This window comes from Podarcis gaigeae (genome assembly GCF_964106915.1).
Source record: "Podarcis gaigeae genome assembly, chromosome: 13".
In the NCBI taxonomy this organism is placed as follows: Eukaryota; Metazoa; Chordata; class Lepidosauria; order Squamata; family Lacertidae; genus Podarcis; species Podarcis gaigeae.
In genome coordinates this window covers 39,780,124-39,802,039 of record NC_139689.1, presented here as the reverse complement: position 1 = coordinate 39,802,039, position 21,916 = coordinate 39,780,124, and the positions used below count along the sequence as shown (strand labels likewise).

General features: G+C 44.4%; 1 protein-coding gene and 1 pseudogene across 2 annotated transcripts; both read left to right on the top strand.

Moving 5' to 3' along the window:
* Positions 1-2,458: 2,458 nt before the first annotated feature.
* Positions 2,459-12,969, top strand: LOC310830269 (vomeronasal type-2 receptor 26-like; annotated as a pseudogene). Its single transcript, XR_014568601.1, has 6 exons — positions 2,459-2,876; positions 3,789-4,635; positions 8,109-8,336; positions 9,083-9,209; positions 10,853-12,314; positions 12,715-12,969. The product of XR_014568601.1 is annotated as a vomeronasal type-2 receptor 26-like (transcript).
* A 1,200-nt stretch (positions 12,970-14,169) lies between these two features.
* Positions 14,170-21,605, top strand: LOC310829987 (vomeronasal type-2 receptor 26-like). The gene is made up of 5 exons (XM_083709294.1): positions 14,170-14,468; positions 16,596-17,453; positions 18,799-19,026; positions 19,785-19,911; positions 20,197-21,605. The coding sequence occupies exons 1-5, from the start codon at positions 14,181-14,183 to the stop codon at positions 21,090-21,092; spliced, it is 2,397 nt and encodes a 798-aa protein (XP_083565420.1). The 5' UTR covers positions 14,170-14,180; the 3' UTR covers positions 21,093-21,605.
* Positions 21,606-21,916: the final 311 nt, after the last annotated feature.

Genomic DNA, 21,916 nt, shown 5'->3' with positions numbered 1-21,916 from the left:
ATCATGGGGGACTTTGAGAAAAGCCTGACTGAACTCAAAATAGACTGTGACCATAGCATTCTCCTGATCCACCACATCTGTAATGCCATAAAAAAGAAAAGAAATGAGATTGGTCTGGTATGAGAAGAACAGGCCCAGGACAGAACCCTTTGGCATATCTGTGGCATCAGGAGATAATATCCCTATGCTATGAGGGAAATACCCCTCTTCCCAGAGAGAGTGACAGATGCCACATATACCTATTCTGAACTCAGAATTGTACATGCAGCTCTCTGCGTTTATGAAGAAGTACTTGAAGAAGAGCCAGGACAGAAATTCCATGGGATACACCCATGCCAGCCCTGTTTTGCTTTGCAGGTCCGATCCCACATCCCAGCCCCTCAAAGCAGCGTGGGGCTGGCAGGGCGTCAGGACGATGGGCATGTGCCCTTCCTGCTGCATCCTCCTCATGTCACCCGCCCAGCTTGTCACGGATGCTTTAGTTGTGATCCCTGCATTCCAGGGGGTGGAGTTTGATGACCTTTGGGGGCTCCTTTCAATTCTACAATTCTCTGTTTATTTAGGTGAATATATTTAGGGGCCCTAAAAAGGCCTGCAGACAGGGCCCAACGGACCGTATGTCCATCATCACAGCCATGCCTTGAAGTCACTCAGAGTCTGCTCACAATTGTTCCTTTCCAGTGGCTAGAATTCATCTTGGCCCCATGGGTTTACCTGCCCCATGCCTGGCCTCACATAACATCAGCTGATGGACATGTGAATGTGGTTTGGACCATGAGCCCAATGGAGAGGCTTGGTTGGCCTAACTGCTGCAGGTCAGAGGTCCTTGTTGATTCCCAGCAAGGAGCTTTTTCTACCTGCGCAGACTCACTTGAGTGATTGACAACTTTTAGGGTTCTGGATTGTGTAAGAAAGTACAGTAAGTAGAGAAAGCTGCAGATGCTCTCTTCTGAGAACACAGTAGGTGATGAAACTGGCAGCAGGGATGCAATGGAGGGGAAGGGGCAACAGGCTTGTTCCTGCTCCCCCCTCATTACAATGCCTTGAAAACACTTGAAGGAGGTTGCTGAGGGATTATTCTGTGTGGATCATTGTCTCTGCTTCTTCCAATGGACCAGCTGAGGCAAAGGGATCATTATTCTCTCCCCTGTTATTATCAATTACATGGTAATAATCTGCTTCTGATTAGACCTCCATAGACTTCCAGGATATCAGTCTAAAAAGAATTAAATCCTCTCTGTCATCCCCAGCAAATGCTGAGGTGCTGCTGACTCGTTTAGTGAGCTTTCCCCTGCAGTTGGATCCTAGGTTTTGGGAATTTAGCTGGTGCATTCGGAGAGTGCCATTTAAGGCAAGCTGCTGTACTGAGGCTGTTTCTAATGCCAATGCTGATTAGATGTAAACAGGGAAATCTCTGTCTAGGAAAATGTATTGTTCCTAGTATGGCAGTCTTGATGTTGTTAATCTTCTTGCTGCCTCAAATGGTGAATATGTCAAATGCCAATCGGAGCATCAGTCACCTCCATATCCCTCACAAGTACTATCAGCCAGGTGAGCTTATCATTGGTGCACTTGCTTCTCACATCCTGTCCTCTGTTGACTCTGAAACCTTCAAACAATGGCCATCCATCCATCAGATTCTTAATCCATTGTAAGTATTTCAATTTTTAATTCCCATGTGATATTAATACCTAAGTTAGCATGTGGGCTCAGAAATACTTCCTATTTATTTTCACTGTCGGGATTTATTACTTATAGCGAGGTGTGCAAAATATCCCCTCCTCTTACACAACATAGGATCAGTCTTAGACTTAACCCTCCCCTCCACCTGAATTTTGAAGAACAGGAGTTTGGATTTGATAGCCTGCTTTACCACTACCCTAAGGAGTCTCAAAGCAGCTAACAATCTCTTATCCCTTCCTCCCCCATAACAAACACTCTGTGAGTTGAGTGGGGCTGAGAGACTTTAAAGAAGTGTGACTAGCCTAAAGTCACCGAGCAGCTGCATGCAGAGGAACAGAGAATCGAACCAGGTTCACCAGATTACGAGTCCACCGCTCTTAACCACTACCCCACACTGGCTTAATGGAGTGGAGGAGCCATAGCCATGACCAGTCACATGGGTGTGATAATCTAGAGAGCCCAGCATTCTGATGTCAACAGGAAATGGGTGAATGGCCAATAGGAACCATTAGTCTACCTAGCTCAGGCCTGTCTACACAGAGTAGCAGGTGCTCTCCAGGATTTCAGACAGGGGTCTGCCCCAGCCCCACCTAAGCAGATGCTCTACCATTGGGTTTTACAGTATGCTTGGAAGTATGCTTGGTGATCTGATAAGCTGTAGGACACCTGGCTTACTAGGATCTAGCCATCTTAGTGGAACTTGAACTTCACTTGAGTGAACAGTGTGATACAGTTTTTGGTGTGTGTGTTTAAACCACATTCTTTATTGGTTTAATTAAATCTGCCTGTAAGCTGCCTTGTTGCTCCCTAGCACTGAAAGGCAGGGAACCTAAGTTTCCTTAAACAGATTGACAAAAAATGGTACACAGCAAAACACTTTGATGTCCAACTCTCATTGCAGTGTTGTACCAAAATACTATCAGCAAATTCTGGCCTTGGTGTTTGCAGTCAAGGAAATCAACAAGAATTCCAATCTATTACCTAATGTCACATTAGGATTCCACATCTTTGATAGTTACTTCAGTGAACGGATGACCTACTGGGCCACTTTGGAGCTGCTCTCTACACACTACAGATTTGTACCCAACTACCAGTGTGATAAACAGAAAAATCTGATGGCAGTCATTGGGGGACTTGACTTTGAGATTTCCCTCCACATGGCAGCCATCTTAGGTGTCTACAAGATTCCCCAGGTAAGAGTCAAACATGGTGACTTCCCCTCATTCTTTCCTCTGTCCTGTCCTGTTGAGAGAAGTTTTGCATTCCATCATAGCCCTCTTGACAATTTCAGATTGTATTCAATAAAAGCTTTCATTCACCTTCATCCATTTCCCAGCCTTTGCATGTTCTTCAGAGGGTATGAATGGAACATTTTGCTGATACAGTTGTACACACCTAGTCTATGTATGCGAACAGCTTGGTCTGCCGGCCTCAGGTAGACTCCAACTAGGATGAATTACTGAGACTGCTCATCAGTTGCTTGTACATTACCTTAATTGTTTTGCCCTGGAGAGTTTGGGGCTGTCACTGCTGTCGTCAACAGCTCACTGGTTATCTACCTAGTGAAATCAGACACACAGAGAGAGCTTTTATATTCTTTTACTTAATTCATAGGAAGACATAAAAGTACACTCTTGTGTACCAAACCAGCCATTGCTTCCTAGAAATCAGACCCCTCCTGCTACCTATGGTGGCTGCTAAGAACAATTCTCTTTTGGGTTCTGCAGAGCATGTCTGGTCCTTCTGGAAGGAGCAGGCTCTGAGAAACTCTGCTGAGAGAGAATGTCACTTGGCTGCTGTACTGTTTCTAAGAAATCTGACTCCTGTCTTTGTTCATTGCTACCTTGCTTGGGATCTTCATCACCTATTATTTCCCAGGTCCTTTTTCCTTCTTGGGTGTGACCCGTCTCAAACCACCACACCATACTCTCCTCGCTTCCTTCTCTCTGGAATGTGATTGGGGTACCACTCATTCTCATCTGCCCATTCCCTGGCAGGAATGGGTCCAAAGCACAGTGGGTCCAAAGCACAATTGCTTTATCATTGCTATCCACACATAATCAATGTTTCTATGGCTTTAATGGGAAATGTCTGTTTCCTTCCAGCTCACTTATGGCTCCTTTGGCCCAGAGGATGCTGGTCAAAGCCAATCCACTCCCTTCTACCGGATGGTGCCCAATGAAGCCCATCAGTACACGGGGATTGTTGAGTTACTTCTGCACTTTGGATGGACGTGGGTTGGGTTGTTTGCGTTGGATAGTGAGAGTGGAGAGAACTTTATGGAAATCCTGCAAACTCTGCTTTTCCAGAGAGGCATTTGCTTGGCCTTTTCAGAGCGAACTCCAAAAGGCTCATATTTTGAAGAGTATTATGACACGATTCCCCAGTGGCTCCAAGCCTATCACGATATTGCAGAAAGCAAAGCCAATGCTGTCATTGTCTATGGAGAAGCCAAGTCCTTCTGTTTTTTGCAACTATGGCTAGCAGCAGGGGGTGCAGAAAACATGACATCTATGGCCAAGGTATGGATTATGAGTGCTCATCTGGATTTCTCAGCAGTGGCCTTTCAAATGAGCCAGAGTATGCAACCATTTCATGGCTCCATATGCTTCACAGTGTACTCAAATGAGGTGCAAGGATTCAAGACCCTTCTTCGCTCCCTCAATCCTTTCATGGCTGGTGAAGATGGTTTTCTTCAGCAGTTCTGGCTGCAGACATTCTACTGTTTCTTTTCCAAATCCAGTACTGAGTTCAGTAAACCCTGCACTGGACAGGAGAAGCCTCCCATCGTCTGGCTTTGAGATGAGCATGACTGGCCACAGCTACAGCATCTACAATGCCGTCTATGTTGTGGCACATGCTCTGCATGATGCCATGTACAGATCCAGGGCAAAAGACAGAGGAATTGTGAGAAGATGGAGACCGCAGCTTCAGAAATTCCAGCCTTGGCAGGTAATGGCTCCTTTGTTGTTGTTGTTGTATATCTTTTTATTATTATTTCATTTTATATTGTTGATAAAGCAAAGACAAACTGTCAGGGAACTGCCATCGGCTCAGGGACAAGAGTGGAAAAGCTGAATGGATTACAGAGCGCCCCCAAAGATTGTGGGAAGCAGCACTTCCTCATCGGAGGAAGGTAGCCACGCCTCTAGTGGAGAGGAGATGCAGGGCTCGGAAGAGGTGAGGCGGTGCCAGGACCCCTTGCCTGAGCAAAGTGGGGAGGAGAGAGGTCCTCCATTACCCACGCCTTCCTTGTGCAGTAGGCTTCCGCGCAGAGAGGGGAGGCGCAGACTGGGCGTCAAGAAACTACTCTGCTGGGGAAGGTTTAAGGACCGCCCACTCTCAGATTCTGCCAGTGAATGAGCAAGACACAGAATAGAGGCGCTCTGCTTTCCAAAGGTTTTTTTTATCACCGATAAGAAAGCTTTAAAACAGACTATTTCAGCATATTGCCTGATTGCTCTCGAGCAACCAACCTATACCTCTAACAACAACATTTTTAACAACAGGCAAAAATTGAAAGAGGAATAACCAAACTGTAAAATAGGCAGGTAGGATGTGTAGATGCACGTTGAAGCTGCTGAAGGAAGAATAGAGTGTTTTGCTAGAATGGGAAACAAAAGATGAGGAGGTCAAATCGGTCATGATCAAATGGGCACAAGATAGAGGACATAATATACAATTTGAGGACTGGGGAAAATTGTGGAAAGTAAATTTGAAATCTACAGATTGTTCTCTTTTGAAAGAAAATTATATGAAAATAACGTATAGATGGTATATTACACCAGTACAGATAGCAAAAATGTATAAAACCGGGTCAAACATATGTTGGAAATGTAAAGAAAAAGAATGGACTTTTTATTATATGTTGTGGGAATGTAGAGAAGTTTTTTAAAAAATGGGAAATGATATACAATGAATCGAAAAAAAAATGTTTAAAATGACATTTGTAAAAAAAACAAACCCAGAAGCATTTTTGTTAGGGATTGTAGGACAAGACCTGCCAAGAAAAACAAAGAATTTATTTATGTATGCTACAACAGTGGCAAGAGTCTTGATAGCACAAGGATAGAAGAATGAGGAAATTCCAATGAAAGAAAAGGCAAGAAAAATTGATGAGCTATGCAGAGTTGGCTAAATGCAACTTTAAGGAAGAATGGGAACTTTTTACAAATTGTCTAAAAAGACAAGAAAATGAACTGGACCCCTTGGCAGGTTTTGAAGAAACATACACAAATTTATTGGTTGATAACATGATAGATCTATAAGGCAAGGATATGTATAATTTTATAACATGCAGAGAATAATATGTGCAGAGAAATCAGAGAGAGGAGTTGAGGGAAGTCCCTGGTTGGGGGGGAGGGATGGAAGGCGGTGGGAAAAAGGGGGGGGAATAATGTATGTGATTATATGGAATGATAATTTATGTTGAAATGGCTTAATAAAAATATTTTAAAAAAGAATGTGTAGTTGCACATGAGTTAAATACTTTAAAGTCCAAATTAAGTCCAATTTTATCAGATCACTAAGCATCGTTCCAGATTTGCCAGGGTGTTCTGAAAATGTTGGTTCTGCTGTACAGTATATGCTATTTATATTATGTTGCCTGCTCTACACGATGCCATGTACAGATTCAGGGTAAAAGACAGGAATGGTGAGAGGTGGGAGGTGGTTGCACAGTGGTACCTCTGTTACGAATGCTTTTGGTTATGAACGCTTTAGGTTACGAACTCCGCTAATCCAGAAGTAGCTGCTCCTGCTTGTGAACTTTGCCCCAGGATGCGAATGGAAATTGTGCACCTCTGGCGGCCCCATTAGTGAAAGGATAAGAACGGAATAAGAAGGGTTTCAGCTTAAGAACGGAAGTTCGTAACCAGAGGTACCATAGTAACCTTGCTCTGAGCCAGCCACATAGATAAGGAAGGATGGGAATATCTGCTGGTCTTGGCATCGCCACAGCCCTAGAAGAGTAGAAAGGGCTGTGTTGGATAAGATGGGACAATCTCACCTTTGAACCATCCCAGGAAGATACCAGTGTTTTGGACTTGATCAGGAAACCGTCCTGTCAGGTTGCCAGCTGTCAGAGATCCCAGCAGCAGTGGGACATGTCGGGCCTTATCAGGAATCTGTGTGGGACAGCTCTTTTTCAGAAGCCGAAGAGGCGAATTGCTGAGCTTTGTTCTGTAAATCACAGCTACTTTGCTTATCTTGGATGTTATTCTACAAACTATATATGTTATTTAGCTGTTATATTCTACATTATTAGCTTTATAAAAAGGTAAAGGACCCCTGACAGTTAAGTCCAGTCGCGAACGACTCTGGGGTTGTGGCGCTCATCTCACTTTACTGGCTGAGGGAGCTGACATTTGTACGCAGACAGTTTTTCCAGGTCATGTGGTCAGCATGACTAAGCCGCGTCTGGTGAAACCAGAGCAGCGCACGGAAACGCCGTTTACCTTCCCACCGGAGTGGTACCTATTTATCTACTTGCACTTTGACGTGCTTTCGAACTGCTAGGTTGGCAGGAGCAGGGCCTGAGCTGTTGGGTTGAAATAAACGACGAGTAGCATGTGTCATATGGGAGGCATCTCTCGAGCAAGTCTCAGGGAGTCTCTTTTATTGAATATTACAGCATTGCCACATATGTGCTTATTGCTGATTGGTTAACACAAGTACAAAGCAAAGGTTGCATATAGGAATTAATCACTAATAGATTAAAGGCTGGGAAAGGGAGCACAGAACTAGACAGGCATGAAAACCTCCTAATTAAATTATAACTAGTGATTGATATAGCAAGACTTAAACAATTACGTTCCGATAGATGTGATCAACTATGCATTAAGAACAGGTCAGAGTATAATGTTTTCCTGAACTCAATGTGAACTGAACATTCTAGGGTGATGAGGGAATGTCTTAATATTAGAACGATTTGTGCAGAAATCATGTGCAAAAGCAAAGCTTAGAAGCAAAACTTCCCATCATGCCACAGTCATGTGCAGAAGCAAAGCTTCCCTTCACTGAGCAACGGGAGCTCACCCTGTTGCGGGGATTCAAACCACCAACCTTCTGATCGGCACGTCCTAGGCTCTGTGGTTTAGACTACAGCGCCACTCGCGTCCCACATTAGCTTTATACTTCATATTAATGATTAGATTCAGTTACCAAATAATAAAAGGATCCTTCTTATATCCAATAGCTTGTCTGCCCTTCCATTCATTGACATCCAAGGAACCCTTTGGTTTCTTGGTGCTTTCCATGGCTGGGTGACCACTAGGTGCAAGACAGGGGAAGACATGGCCATTATTGCTATTATATTTTATGAAATTCTACACACTGCAGTTTAGAGGCAATTGTAATCTAAAAAACAATGCATAAAATTAATTTGAGTTTTAAACGATTGTCCTTTTGGTTCCATTTCAATGCAGCTCCAGCCATTTCTTAGGAGCATCTCATTTAACAACAGTGCGGGAGAAGAAGTGTCTTTCAATGAGAATCAGGAATTAGAAACTGGATTTGATATTACCAACTTGGTCACTTTCCCAAATAACTCCTTCATCAGAATGAAGGTTGGATGGATGAATTTAGATGCTCCCCCAGGAAAAGAGTTTTCCATCAATGAAGACAAAATGGTGTGGCACAGGAGTTTTCAACAGGTGGGGAATATTTCAGCAAATCACAACCTAGAAGTGTCCTAAATTAATGTCATTGTGGCATAGTTGGGGTTTGGATCCTGTATACTTTTGCACTTACTTCTTACGCAGGCTTGCACAAATGTAGTGAAGCTATCAACTAGATAGGGACGTTATCTTTTGTTCCAGTGCTCAAGAGAATTATTTAAAGATTTGGTGATGAGTTGAGTGGTATCTAAGTCTAACCTGCAGAAAACCTCTTTAGAAAGCAGGCAAGGGGAGCTGGGCTGCCGATAGACAGGCCGACTTCAGGAGAAAACACTTGGCTGGTTAGGGATAATAATGTTAAACCATGAATGGATCAGAAATTGTACAGCTTCTTTCTTAAATTACACTTAGTCATCTAAGACTGTTCCTTTTAACTGCAGGTTAAAACTCTGGTAAGTTTGCAAAAATGTATTTTTCCAAGCAATTTGGTCATTAAAGTTACTATTCATATCTAATCTCTCCCTTTCAAAAAAGATTCTTGTTGAAATGGCCATAACTTCAACTGGGATATAAAGACATATTTAGTCACATTAGTAACAGATGCCATTATGGCTCTTAGTCTGCAGTAAAATGCATTTGCATTCAAAATATTCTTAGTATTCAGTGTGCCATTTCTCCAATTCACTTAATTGCTCTTGGTCCAGAAAATGGAATCCAGCTTTTCCAAAAGCCAATCATTTTCTGTGCACTTAACTGCTTTCATACTTAATTCAAATTGGCAGGTGCCGCCCCCCTCCCTTTGCAACAAAAAATGCCCTCCTGGTTCCAGCAGAAAGAAGAAGGAGGGGGAGAAATTCTGCTGCTATGACTGCGCCCCATGTCCTGAAGGCAAGATTTCATTTCAGAATGGTATGAGGCACTATATACATGTCGTATTTTTTTGCTCTCAGCTGTGCAGTTCCTCACCACCATCAGCCACTGATCAGGTTTGCAAAGGGACACAGCACTTGGAAAGAGACTCAACCATCAACTAATCACCAGGGCTTGCAAAGTACAGTATTAACTGCCCTACTTCTAACATCCTCGGTGTGATTTGTCCTAAAAAGCATGATGGGCAAGAAGTTCCCTAGCATCAGATTGCCTGGACAGCGATGGGGGCGGGGGAGTGGAGATTTGTTCTGCCAATGCACCCGTAGAGCACAGGTCTCCCACTGCCCTGCCCTGCCCCCTCACCATCCAGCTAAGCAGCAGAGATCTTGCAGTCAAGAAGGGAGCTCAAGGACACGGCCTTCCCATGCAGCTCACTCCTGAGGAACAACTCTAATACAGCCAGGTTGTGTATATATTATAAAAATAGAATAAATTTTGATGATACGCACTGTCCAGACTCTTTATGTTCAAAACAGTTTGACTTTCATAATCATATAACTGAGAAGAACATATCTACAATCTCATACATATTTCACTTTGTTCCTTATAGTGAGTAAAAGTTTTTCCGTATTAACATCTTGGGATCCTCTTTTCAGCAGTCATTCTCTCTCTCTCTCTCTCTCTCTCTCTCTCTCTCTCTCTCTCTCTCTCTCTCCCTCCCTCCCTCCCTCCCTCGCTCTCTCTCTCACACACACACGTGAAAAAACAACAGTTACTCGAATAGTAGTCACAACAGAATGGAATGCCTCTCTCATGTGATTCACAGTCAGCCAATCAAACGAGAGAGCTACTGCTAAAGGAAAACACACAAACAACAATTCAACATAAGCAAACATTGCCATTTCACGAAATCAAACCATTATCCTTAATAGATGAGTCCCTTACTGCTTGTAGTATAAGTAGCTCTCATATACAGACCCCTCACCTGCGATATTCCCCTCAGACAGACATGGCTCAGGAGGCCCTGACCCAGCTCACTGGACCCCTCTCTGGCATTTTCAGCTAGCAACTCCTCAAACCTCTCCCACCTTTCATCCTGATCCAACCACCCCTCCAGGACATGTTCTCAGTGCTCATGAAAGTAAGAAGCAGCAATACTCTGCTGTCAGGAGGGGGCTGCAGAGCACCAACCTCCCACACCAACCACTCCTGTGTCTGGCTAGGGACACCTCTCATACATCCAAGTTGAGTTACTGCACAAGTAAAGGTAAAGGTAAAGGTAAAGGGACCCCTGACCATTAGGTCCAGTCGTGGCCGACTCTGGGGTTGAGGCACTCATCTTGCTTTATTGGCTGAGGGAGCCGGCGTACAGTTTCTGGATCATGTGGCCAGCATGACTAAGCCACTTCTGGCGAACCAGAGCAGTGCACGGAAATGCCGTTTACCTTCCCGCCGGAGCGGTACCTATTTATCTACTTGCACTTTGACGTGCTTTTGAACTGCTAGGTTGGCAGCAGCAAGGACTGAGCAACGGGAGCTCACCCCGTCGCAGGGATTCGAACCGCCGACCTCTGATTGGCAAGTCCTAGGCTCTGTGGTTTAACCCATAGCCCACGTCCCACTGTACAAGTAGCTGCCCTCAAATATACTTGATTAACATTCAATTCTTTGTTTTCCCCCAGACATGAATGACTGTGTCGGATGCTCAGAAGGTCACTATCCAAACAAAGACCAAACACGGTGTATTCCAAAGACAATAAGCTTCTTGACGTTTGAAGAACCTTTGGGGATGAGCTTAGCTTTCCTCTCTGCCTTTTTCTCACTGCTCACAATATTGGTCCTAGTCATTTTCATTACACATCAGAACACACCACTCGTCAGGGCCAACAACCGGAATCTGACTTACATGCTCCTCACCTCTCTTCTGCTCTGCTTTCTTTGCCCCTTCATCTTCATCAGCCCCCCGAGCACAGTGACTTGCCTTCTTCGACAAGTGACTTTTGGTATCATTTTCACAGTGACTGTTTCTTGTGTTCTGGCCAAAACCATCACTGTGGTTCTGGCCTTTGGGGCCACCAAACCAGGGTCCAGAATGAGGAAATGGGTGGGGAAAAGACTGGCAAGCACCACTGTGCTTTCTTGTTCCCTTATCCAAATTGGTATTTGTGCTGTGTGGTTAGGAACATCTCCACCTTTCCCCAATTCTGACTCGCACTCTGTGATGGACAAAATAATACTAGACTGTAATGAAGGGTCGGTTGTCATGTTTTACTGTGTCCTGGGCTACATGGGCTTCCTTGCCTTTGTCAGTTTTGTTGTAGCATTTTTAGCCCGGAAACTGCCTGACAGCTTTAATGAGGCCAAATTTATCACCTTCAGCATGTTGTTGTTTTGTAGTGTTTGGATCTCCTTTGTTCCCGTGTACCTGAGCACCAAGGGGAAATACATGGTGGCTGTGGAGATCTTCTCCATCTTGGCCTCCAGTGCTGGCTTATTAGGTTTCATCTTTTCCCCCAAATGCTACATCATTGTGTTGCGGCCTGATCTAAATGACAAACAGCAGTTAATAAGGAGGAAACAGTAGTATATCCCACTGCCAGTCTTTTCTTTCAGACTACTCTATAGTTAATATTCATATGCTCTCCGTCATACAGTTATTTTGTATTAATTGCTTTGTACCATTTTTGTTGTCAGCGGTGTCCTCTTTGAGATATCAGACCATTAAAGCCTAGGAATTATCCATGTACTGAAAGTACAAATTGGCACTGCTACAGGTGCTACATAGTACCTATTCATTTCATAGTAGATCCGCCCCTGTATAAACCTTGCTACTTTCAAACCGAACCTGCCTTCCCCTAGTTTGTTTTGGTGTAATAGTCAGTAAGCTAAAAATGGGAGGTTCATGCAGGAAGGTTTAGAGGACAGATAATGCATATTCTATGGTCACATGAAGCATTCCTTCTTTGAAAAAAGACAGTCTCACTGTTCTGTTCTTTTCATATTCTTTGTTGTTTACCTTGTGTGCCCTTTGTGTGTCGTCTCAGGAATTGACAGAGACGGCTTTTCATTGAACATCACAAAACATGTTTTCCTCCATTCTTCTGACCTTCTCGGCAATAACAGCACCTAGTTATTATCTCATTGGTAATTATCACACTTGTCATCACTGAATCTCCTTTGGATAAGGTCCTCGTAGATTTTGAGAGAATACTAGTCAAAGTTTAGTAATAAAAAATCCCTTCCTGCCATTTCAAACAACAGGGAGGGCAGAGGAAGAGGCAGGATTTTCATTTTTCACTTGGGGAGTTGTAAGACAGTCTTTTAATCTGTGGATTGGTGGAATGACATGGCATTTGTGTGAGGGCAAATGATTCTAGTGAGGTTGGTTCTGAAGCTAACAGGCATGTTCTCAATGGAAGTAAAGGTGTGTGACTAGAAGGAACATTTGCCTCAGTATGCTGCTGATTATTGTTTCCATTCTCTCCTTTCTGCCATGTGTGATGTGTAAGCATAACAAATGTTTCACCACCAATCATCTGCTCAGGATTCCACATGAATTCTATCATCCTGGTGATTTTATAATTGGTGGACTTGCTTCTCATATCTTTGGCTCTTTTGTTAAAGAAGACTTCAGAGAAATCCTTATCACCCATCAAGTCCGTACTTTCTTGTAAGTAGTAATCAAGTACACATCAAGGAATCATTCGATTCTGATTCCCAAATGCTAACCATACATTTCAGTGGGATTCCCCCCCCCCCCCCGGTCAGAGGTAGGAATAAGAGTTAGGTGCTAAACTGAGGAGTTAGCTTAGAGGAAGGGAAATGGTAATCTGAAACTGCTAGTAAGATGAGATAGCTTGGACTTGCTGATCAGTTCTGTTCCCCCATTTCCTCCCTCCTCTTCACAATTCTCTTCCAGGCAGTGCTTCATTAGAGGAGCAAAGGTTTAGTCTTACTTGGAAATCTGAGCTTCCGCTGTGGAAGCCCTTCTTGAAATGAGGGGCTTCTGAATGCACTGAAGAGCCAAAGAGGTAAGAGAAAGCAGAGTCCCCAAACAGGTGCAAACACCAGAGTCACTTTCAGATGACTTGTTTATTTAGCATTCATCCATATTAGACAGTGTTGGCTTTTTAATGAGCACTCATTCTGATTTGCTTGTGTGGAGCTTCAATGATGTGTGAAGCTTGCATTGTCCCACACTTCACACTGAATTTCCTCATAGGTGTTAGAATCGCAACCCAAAACATTGGCAACCTGGAAGCACCCTCGAAGAAGTAATCAACATCCAACTGTTGAAAGCTTCCAGTACCAATCACCAGGCAGAGGGGAGATATAGGGGCATGGGGAAGGTGACAGGATACTCCCCAAAGTGCAAGTGGTAAAATAGCTCTCTGGCTTCACTTTGAGTTCTTGAGAGAGGCTTGCTTTGACCCCACAGTGTGTTATGGTGAGGGATGGGGAGAGAAATAGAAATTCCACCTGTTTCTATGCTCTCTACAGCACCAATTCAGCCAATTCAGTAGATACTCTTGTAAGAGCAGCCACACTACAGAATAGAAATAGGTTACCAAGGGGTAGGATGTTAGAGAAAAGGTGTGAACCCTTCCCTGGTCTAAATATTAAACCAAGCCTGAGAAGAGTTTCTGGTGAGGAATCTTAAAAGCTCATCTTGCCTTTGAAGTAGGGTTTTTAGAGCACCATTTGTTCTCCTCTAAGTCGGGCTATGACAAACACAAATGACAACCCAAGTTGAAAATATGTCAAGTTGAAAATGTTTCACGCATCTAGAAATGTTGGTTACTATCCTACCTCTCTCTCCTCATATTCAAACGGATCTGAACCAACAAAAGAGTTCTCTGCTAAGATTGATGCAAAGCTCTTAAAGGGGGGGGGGGGCATCCTAAGCAGCAGATAGTATTGGAGGAGCAGCAGCATTCTAGCCTAGGAACAATTTTCCAATGGCTTGCACTTCTCTCAGTTATACACCATAAAACTATCCATTGCAGTATTATGCCTAAGAACTATCAGCATATTCTGGCTTTGGTGTTTGCGGTCAAGGAGATCAATGAGAACCCCACGATCTTGCCTAATATCACCTTGGGATTCCACATCTATGACAGTTACACCAATAATAGGATGACCTACCGGGCCATTCTGGACCTTATTTCCAAGCATCCCAGATATGTACCCAACTACAGGTGCGGAATTAAAAAAATTCTGATGGCTGTCATTGGGGGACTTGACTTTGGAACATCTGTCTACATAGCAACCATATTGGGTGTCTACAAGATTCCCCAGGTAAAATACTGATTTGGGCACTTCGCAGCTCACTAATTAATATCTTTCCTAACCAGTGTTCGGCATTTCCGTGCACTGCTCTGGTTCGCCAGAAGCGGCTTAGTCCTGCTGGCCACATGACCCGGAAGCTGTATGCCGACTCCCTCGGCCAATAAAGCGAGATGAGCGCTGCAACCCCAGAGTCGGTCATGACTGGACCTAATGGTCAGGGATCCCTTTACCTTTTACCTTTAACCAGTGTTCACCCAGTGTTCACCATAGCTCAGCGCAGGCACCTCTCAGTTGGGCACCATTGCCATTCTATGAGAACATAGTTCAGAAGTTCATGGTGGGCTCCAGCACCTCATTTTCTAGAAAATAGCACTGGGTTTTAAAGACGTAATTTAATAGTAAGTCACTTTAGGAGGATTTCTATATTTAAAGGATTTAGATATAAAAAAATATAAATAGCTAAAATATTTTTTTTTATAAGTTCACCTTGTATCTGAAAGAAAACATTATTGGTGCCTGGTGAGCAACAAATGGGTTGCTGTGACCAAAAGGTTGTCTCTGATGTCACCTTTTACACTTTCCATGAGGAGGAAAGAGAGAATAGCCTGCCGACATGCAGAGGGCCGGGAGGCCAGCTGGCTAGCCCCAGCTGGGCCGTCTCCTTCCAGTGGCCCGGTGCGAATACCATCGCCTCTGCTCCGACATAAATCAGTGACCTGGGATTCACAGGCACGGCACACGATCAGCAGATCGAACTGTGCCCATGGAATAGGTCTGAGGCTTGTGGAAGCATACTACAACTAAAGATTTATTAATCATAAATCAGGACAAAGAAACATGTCATCTCTCTCTCTTATGTTGTCTCAGAGAGAACAGTAAAAGCAAAAGCAATACACACAACGGAAGTTCCCAGCATACTGTGCTGGAATGTAAACAGACATGTCTGTTCCATAAGGTGGAATGAAAATGTCAACATAGCCTCTGCCAGGGCCGTCCCTACCATAGTATCAAGTGAACAACCATGTCAGGCCGTTTGTGATGGCCTGGGATTCGGACTCGGAGGCTGAACCTGAGGAATCCCAGCCTGCACAGGATTCCCCGCCTCCAGAACCAGCTGAGCTAGGGCTGAGGCTTCAGCCTGAAGGGTCCTCACCTGTGCTGTATTCTCAGGTGCAGGTACCAGCTGAGTCTGCTCTGGCTCCTGAGGTTATGAAGGACCCATTGCCTGAAGGTGCTCCACTCTCAGCCCCGTCGGGGAAGCTGAGGTGGCCTCTGGGTCTGGTAACCCTCCAGCCTCTCCTGAGCTGCAGAGGCTCAGGGCAGAAAGGCGGAGGGAACTAAATTCACGCAGGAGGAGTCCTTACCTCCAGGCCAGGAGAGGCGAGTCACCTGTGGACTGGGGCCACCCTATGCCTTGGGGCAGATAAAAGCCAGCCAGCCCCAGTCCCAAGTTGTGGGAGCAACATTGTTGGTAGCTAGTTCCTGCCTGCACCCTGTCCTGCTTGTCTGCCAGAGCTCCTGACCTCACTCGACTCCCTGCCTGCGACCCAGCTTCAGCTTTGACGGACTGCCTCCATACTGCACCCTCAACCTCGGACTGGACTCGGACCTCACCTCATGGTTAAGCCACAGGACCAGCACACCGTTCTTCTTAAATCAGTGCTAGGGGCTGGGTTCCCACATGTGTGAGCTTTTAGGGGGCACATGTCGATAGTAGTTGGCGCAAGAGACATCCCTCTAGTTCTGTAGGCTGCACTTCAGCCATGCAAACGCCAGATGTTTACAAATCAACCTCTCTCTATCCAGGCAAGCAAGAGGCAGTATTACTGTTGAGAGACACATAATAGCCAAGTATCTGAACTGGAGGGGTCTGTGGCACAGGATGAGTGAGACATGTGTCCTGGGGGCAAGCTCTGTAGAGTATCCCGAGGGCAACATAAGGCCGTCATCCTTCTACAATCCAGTGTCTATGACTCTTTCTTGGATGTTGGAGCTATGTATGCAACACAGCCTCTCCTGGTCTCTGTCTCGGGAAATGCAGTTTTCTCTCCCATTCTTTTTGACAGAACAGACACCGCATATGAGTTCCTTCTACTACATCCATGAACCAATTTATATTTCTTCATTTCCTTTCAGCTCAGTTATGGCTCCTTTGCTCCACAGAACACAGATCAAAGCCGATCCACTCCCTTCTACCGGATGGTGCCCAGCGATGACCATCAGTTCACTGGGATTGTTGAGTTACTTGTCCACTTTTCATGGACGTGGGTAGGATTACTTGCGGCCAATAATGAGAGTGGAGAGAAGTGTATGCAGACGCTGCAACCTCTGCTTTCCAGGAAGAATATTTGCTTGGCCTTCTTAGAGAGAACTCCCCAAACTAGTTTTGAATATAATAACGTTCATTTGCAGTATCTCCTAGTGAATCAAGTGATTGTGAAGAGCAAAGCCAGTGCTGTTATTTTCTGTGGGAATTCTGCATCCATACTTGCCTTACAACCAATGTTAGCCCAATGTGAAAGGGAAAATGTGGCTGGGACACCTATGAGGAAAGTGTGGATTCTGACTGCTCAGCTCGATTTCATAGGAACCACTTATCCAAAAAGATGGGATATGCAAGTCTTCCGAGGTTCCATCTCCTTTACAGTTCATTCCAATGAGGTGCAAAGATTCAGAGCCTTTCTTCAGCTCCTAAACCCCTTTGAGGAAAATGGAGATGACTTTCTCAAGCAGTTCTGGACCCTGGTTTTTCGCTGTTTATTTCCAAACTCCAACACGGAGGAGAAGCCCAGTGGAAGCTGCACCGGAGAGGAGAAGCTGGAGGAGCTCCCTTCATCTGATTTTGAGATGAGCATGACTGCCCACAGCTACAGTGTCTATAATGCTGTCTATGCCATGGCACATGCTTTACATAACACATTGTTGCACAGGTCCAAGCAGAGGGCAGCGATGGAAGGAGAGATGCAGGAGCTACCAAAACTGCAAGCTTGGCAGGTACTGGTTACCATTTGAAATGGGCAGGATCATGATGTCCAGGGGTCATGATGGTTTTTCCAAGACACAATATATTGGAAGTGACTGTCTAAGTCAGGCTTCCTCAACCTTGGCACTCCATATGGTTTTGGCCTAGAACTCCCATCATCCCTAGCTAGCAGGACCAGTGGTCAGGGATGATGGGAACTGTAGTCTCAAAACATCTGGAGGGCCGAGGTTGTGGGCAAGATCCCATCTCTCCTAATTGCCCATGGTGTCTGCCAGAACTGCAAAGCCATTGCATACACGGATTTGAAAAGGGAAGATATCATTTGCCAGGAAATAAACCTCATTCTCTGATCGTTTATGTAGGAATTAAACACTAGTTCCTATTTACAGAGTTATGTGGAAGAGAGCTTGGGATGTTAGACCCTTTAAGTAGTTCCCTTTCCACTCCTATAAAAACTATGCAATGGACTCTCTTTTACATTTTAAACAGAGAATAACTTTTATTCAGTGTACTTGCACGGGTTAGATTAAATATACCAAACAGGCAGGTGTTCCTTATGTTACCAATACATCTGACATTGATTTGAACCTAAGAGAAAAATTGCTACAGACTGACTAACTCTGAGACAGGGAGCAGCATAACAGAACAAAACTGCTGCTCTGTTAAGACTGTGCATAACTGCCATAATTGTACCAACTGAAATAAGTGACTCTGGCACAGAAAATCACAGAGTCCTCTAGCCCTTGTGAGCATTAAGCCTTTCCTTAGCATTTTGGGTGCTTTCATCTCACAGTTTAGGGGCTGGGGGAGTGAGGTCCTCCATTGCTCTTTCCCTTTTACAAGCTCTCATCCCCTTACGCTGCTGTTGGGGGCCTTTAAGACACTTACTGGTTAACTGGAAAAGTCCTACCAAGCCAGCAATTCTGGTGGCTTCTCCAATTGCTCTGTGGTTCTTCCGACCAGGGAGAGGGGAGGAAGGAGAGAGTTTTAGCCACCAGTGTTTCTTATAGTGAAGTGGGCAACAATGAATTCAGTGCCTTTGATGATGAATTTGTTGTGCAAGACGGTTCAGAGTGGAATGGCAAGATGTTATTGAGACTTTTTGGGGCTACTGCATCTGGAATCAAAAGCTTCCACCCTGTGGCTTCAGCCCTTGTAATTGTTTCTTGTTCAGCAGGGAACTAGGTGCTTTAGCTTATTTAAAAGGTCTAGAAACCACCCTTCAAAAGATTTAAAGCTCTAGCCTGAGCTTTAAAATCCCTGCCATTTACAGGCAGACTCTGCCCCAAACTGAGTTCAGTAAGGAGTGACATTCGGGCTTTAATTCAGTGCTCCTTTGTTTCCCTTTCAATGCAGCTTCACCACTTTCTTAGGAGTGTCTCATTTAACAACAGTGCTGGAGAAAAAGTATCTTTCGGTGAAAACAGGGAATTAGAAACTGGATTTGATATTACAAACTTGGTCATTTCCCCAAATAACTCCTATGTGAGAATCAAGGTTGGGAGGATAGATCTGGAGGCTCCCCCAGGAAAGCAATTTTCGATTCATGAGGACAAAATGGTGTGGCATAAAAGTTTTCTCCAGGTGAGGAATGGCAGCAATGTCCATGAGATGTGGGTAAACAAAATATCATTGCATTGCAGATCATGAGTCTAGTGTGTTCCTATCAAAGTGTTGTACATATCTTGAAGCACATGTGGAACATGGACTCCTTATTTTGCTTTTGTTTTCTTTTAATAGAAGGTTAGGACCTGTTACCCGTTTGGGTTCAGCATTGCTTTGATCAAATCATAATTTGCATGTTTTCTAGGTATTCATACTACACCCCTGATTGCTCCTTGTCTTTGGCAGGAAGATAAGAAGAAAGCTTTTAAAAGGAGTCAGCTGAAGCCTCTTTTCAGTTGGGAAATGTGATAATAACACAATGTTCCAAATCCCAGAAAGGCTTCTATGCATGTTCAGACATGTGTGTTAGACTGCTCCTTATACCCCCCTACTCAGCACAGGAAGATCAGAGGGGGAACAAGTACACCAAGGATGTCTCTTGACATTGGGTGCAGGGCTGGTGAATATTCACCCACCCATCAATTTGAGGAGGCTCAAAAGAAAGCCATTTTAAGCACCTCCCCACCCCTCAATTGTGGATAGTGGTATTTTTCACCCTGAATTGGTTCTAAGGAGATCATTTGCATCTCTTAGTCAATACTAAAATCCCACTGCGCATACAATACTGAGAATGCTTGGCATGTCATGCGTTCCTAATTGTAGCTGAGATAATAGGAGCCAAAGAGCCTATACAGCTATATGTCCTAAACTGTTCCCATGTTTATTCCAATGGGCAGGTTCCACCCCGTTCTGTGTGTAGCCCAAGTTGCCCTCCTGGATCCAGAAAGATAAAGAAGGAGGGGGAGAAATTCTGCTGCTATGATTGTGCTCCATGTCCCCAAGGAAGTATTGCTTCCCAGAAGGGTAAGAGACACAACTCTCCCCCCTCCCCCCCTCACACACTACAGTGGCCAGGCCATCCCAATCCAAATATCTCCACAGTTGACATACCAGATGAAGATGGTAAGAGGCACCAGTAGCTACACATGCTAGTTGGCTTGGGGTTCAAACACATTGCATTGTATCTGGTTTGTTGGGAAATACCTAAGATATTTCCGATTTCATCCTAAGAGGTCCATATTGGAGGAATTTGTATTTGCTCTTTGAGACATGATGAGTCTGCATCTAATCTTTCCTTATTTACCTCAGACATGAATGACTGTACTGGATGCTCAGAAGATCACTACCCAAACAAGGACCAAACGCAATGCATTCGAAAGACAATCAGCTTCCTGACTTTTGGAGAACCACTCGGGATCTGCATATCACTACTCTCTCTCCTTTTCTTTCTGCTCACACTTTTGGTCCTAGTAATCTTTGCTAAGCATCAAGACACACCCCTCGTCAGGGCCAACAATCGAGATCTGACCTACACTCTCCTCACCTCTCTCCTGCTCTGCTTCCTCTGCCCCTTCATCTTCCTCAGCCAACCAGAGAGAGTGAGCTGCCTGCTCCGACAAATGACTTTTGGTGTCGTTTTCACTGTGACTGTTTCTTGTGTGTTGGCTAAAACCGTCACCGTTGTTTTGGCCTTTGTGGCCACCAAACCAGGTTCCAGAATGAGGAAATGGGTGGGGAAAAGACTGGCAAGCTCCATTGTGTTGACTTGTACTATTATCCAAGCTGGTATTTGCACTGTGTGGCTGGGAACCTCTCCTCCATTTCCGCATTTTGACAAGCTTTATGTGACGGGAGAAATCATTCTGGAATGTAATGAAGGGTCAGCTGCCATGTTTTACTGTGTCCTGGGCTACATGGGCTTCCTGGCCATTGTCAGTTTTGTTGTAGCATTTTTAGCCAGGAAACTGCCTGACAGCTTTAATGAAGCCAAATTCATCACCTTCAGCATGTTGTTGTTTTGTAGTGTTTGGATCTCCTTTGTTCCAGTGTACCTGAGCTCCAAGGGAAAACACATGGTGGCTGTGGAGATCTTCTCCATCTTGGCCTCCAGTGCTGGCTTAATGGGTTCCGTCTTTGCTCCCAAATGCTACATTATTATGCTGAGGCCTGACCAGAACACCAGAGGGCAATTAATTAGAAACTGAATGAGAGCGAAAAATAATAATTTTACTGGTGTGGCATTCAAAACTAACCAATCAACCTGTTTGTGTTCCCTTTTTGGTGGTGTTCCAGGTCTGTTGCTTAATGGATGATGCTTCACAAATGGTACCAGAACATTCATTTCCTATCACAGAACACCTCAGGTTGTAGTCTTACAATTACTTGGGAATCATCTCCATTGAAATTAATGAAATTCACTATGTGTATCTAGGATTAATGTTTTAATAAAATATTCTAGTATGCAAAGGAAGCAATCACATACAAAAGAAGATGGTGTAAAGCAAGTCCAGTATAGGATATACCACTGTAAACTATTCCAGACGCAAGCCCAATTCAGCAGCAGCACTCTTGTGGCCTGAGCAGGCCTAACTTGGCAAAAGAGAACAAACCTCTAAAGTATTGTTGGAGTTATAATATCCTATTTGACAGCTTAACTTACTCCACTTTGCCAAGTTACATGATGAAACGGACAGGACATTTATTTACTTATTTAGCCTATCTCCCTCTACAGTGGTACTTCGGGTTACATACGCTTCAGGTTACATACGCTTCAGGTTACAGACTCCACGAACCCAGAAATATTACCACCGGTTAAGAACTTTGCTTCAAAATGAGAACAGAAATCGTTCTCCGGCGGCACGGCAGCAGCAGGAGGTCCCATTAGCTAAAGTGGTGCTTCAGGTTAAGAACAGTTTCAGGTTAAGAACAGACCTCCGGAACGAATTAAGTACTTAACCCGAGGTACCACTGTAAAGGTAAAGGTAAAGGTACCCCTGCCCGTACGGGCCAGTCTTGACAGACTCTGGGG

Bases quoted from the DNA above. Each gene is read 5' to 3' on its own strand.
- LOC310829987 (XM_083709294.1), top strand. From the start codon at position 14,181: ATGCCTAAGAACTATCAGCATATTCTGGCTTTGGTGTTTGCGGTCAAG. The intron at 14,469-16,595 runs GTAAAATACTGA...ATTTCCTTTCAG, and splicing joins GTGTCTACAAGATTCCCCAG to CTCAGTTATGGCTCCTTTGC. The intron at 19,912-20,196 runs GTAAGAGACACA...TATTTACCTCAG, and splicing joins AAGTATTGCTTCCCAGAAGG to ACATGAATGACTGTACTGGA.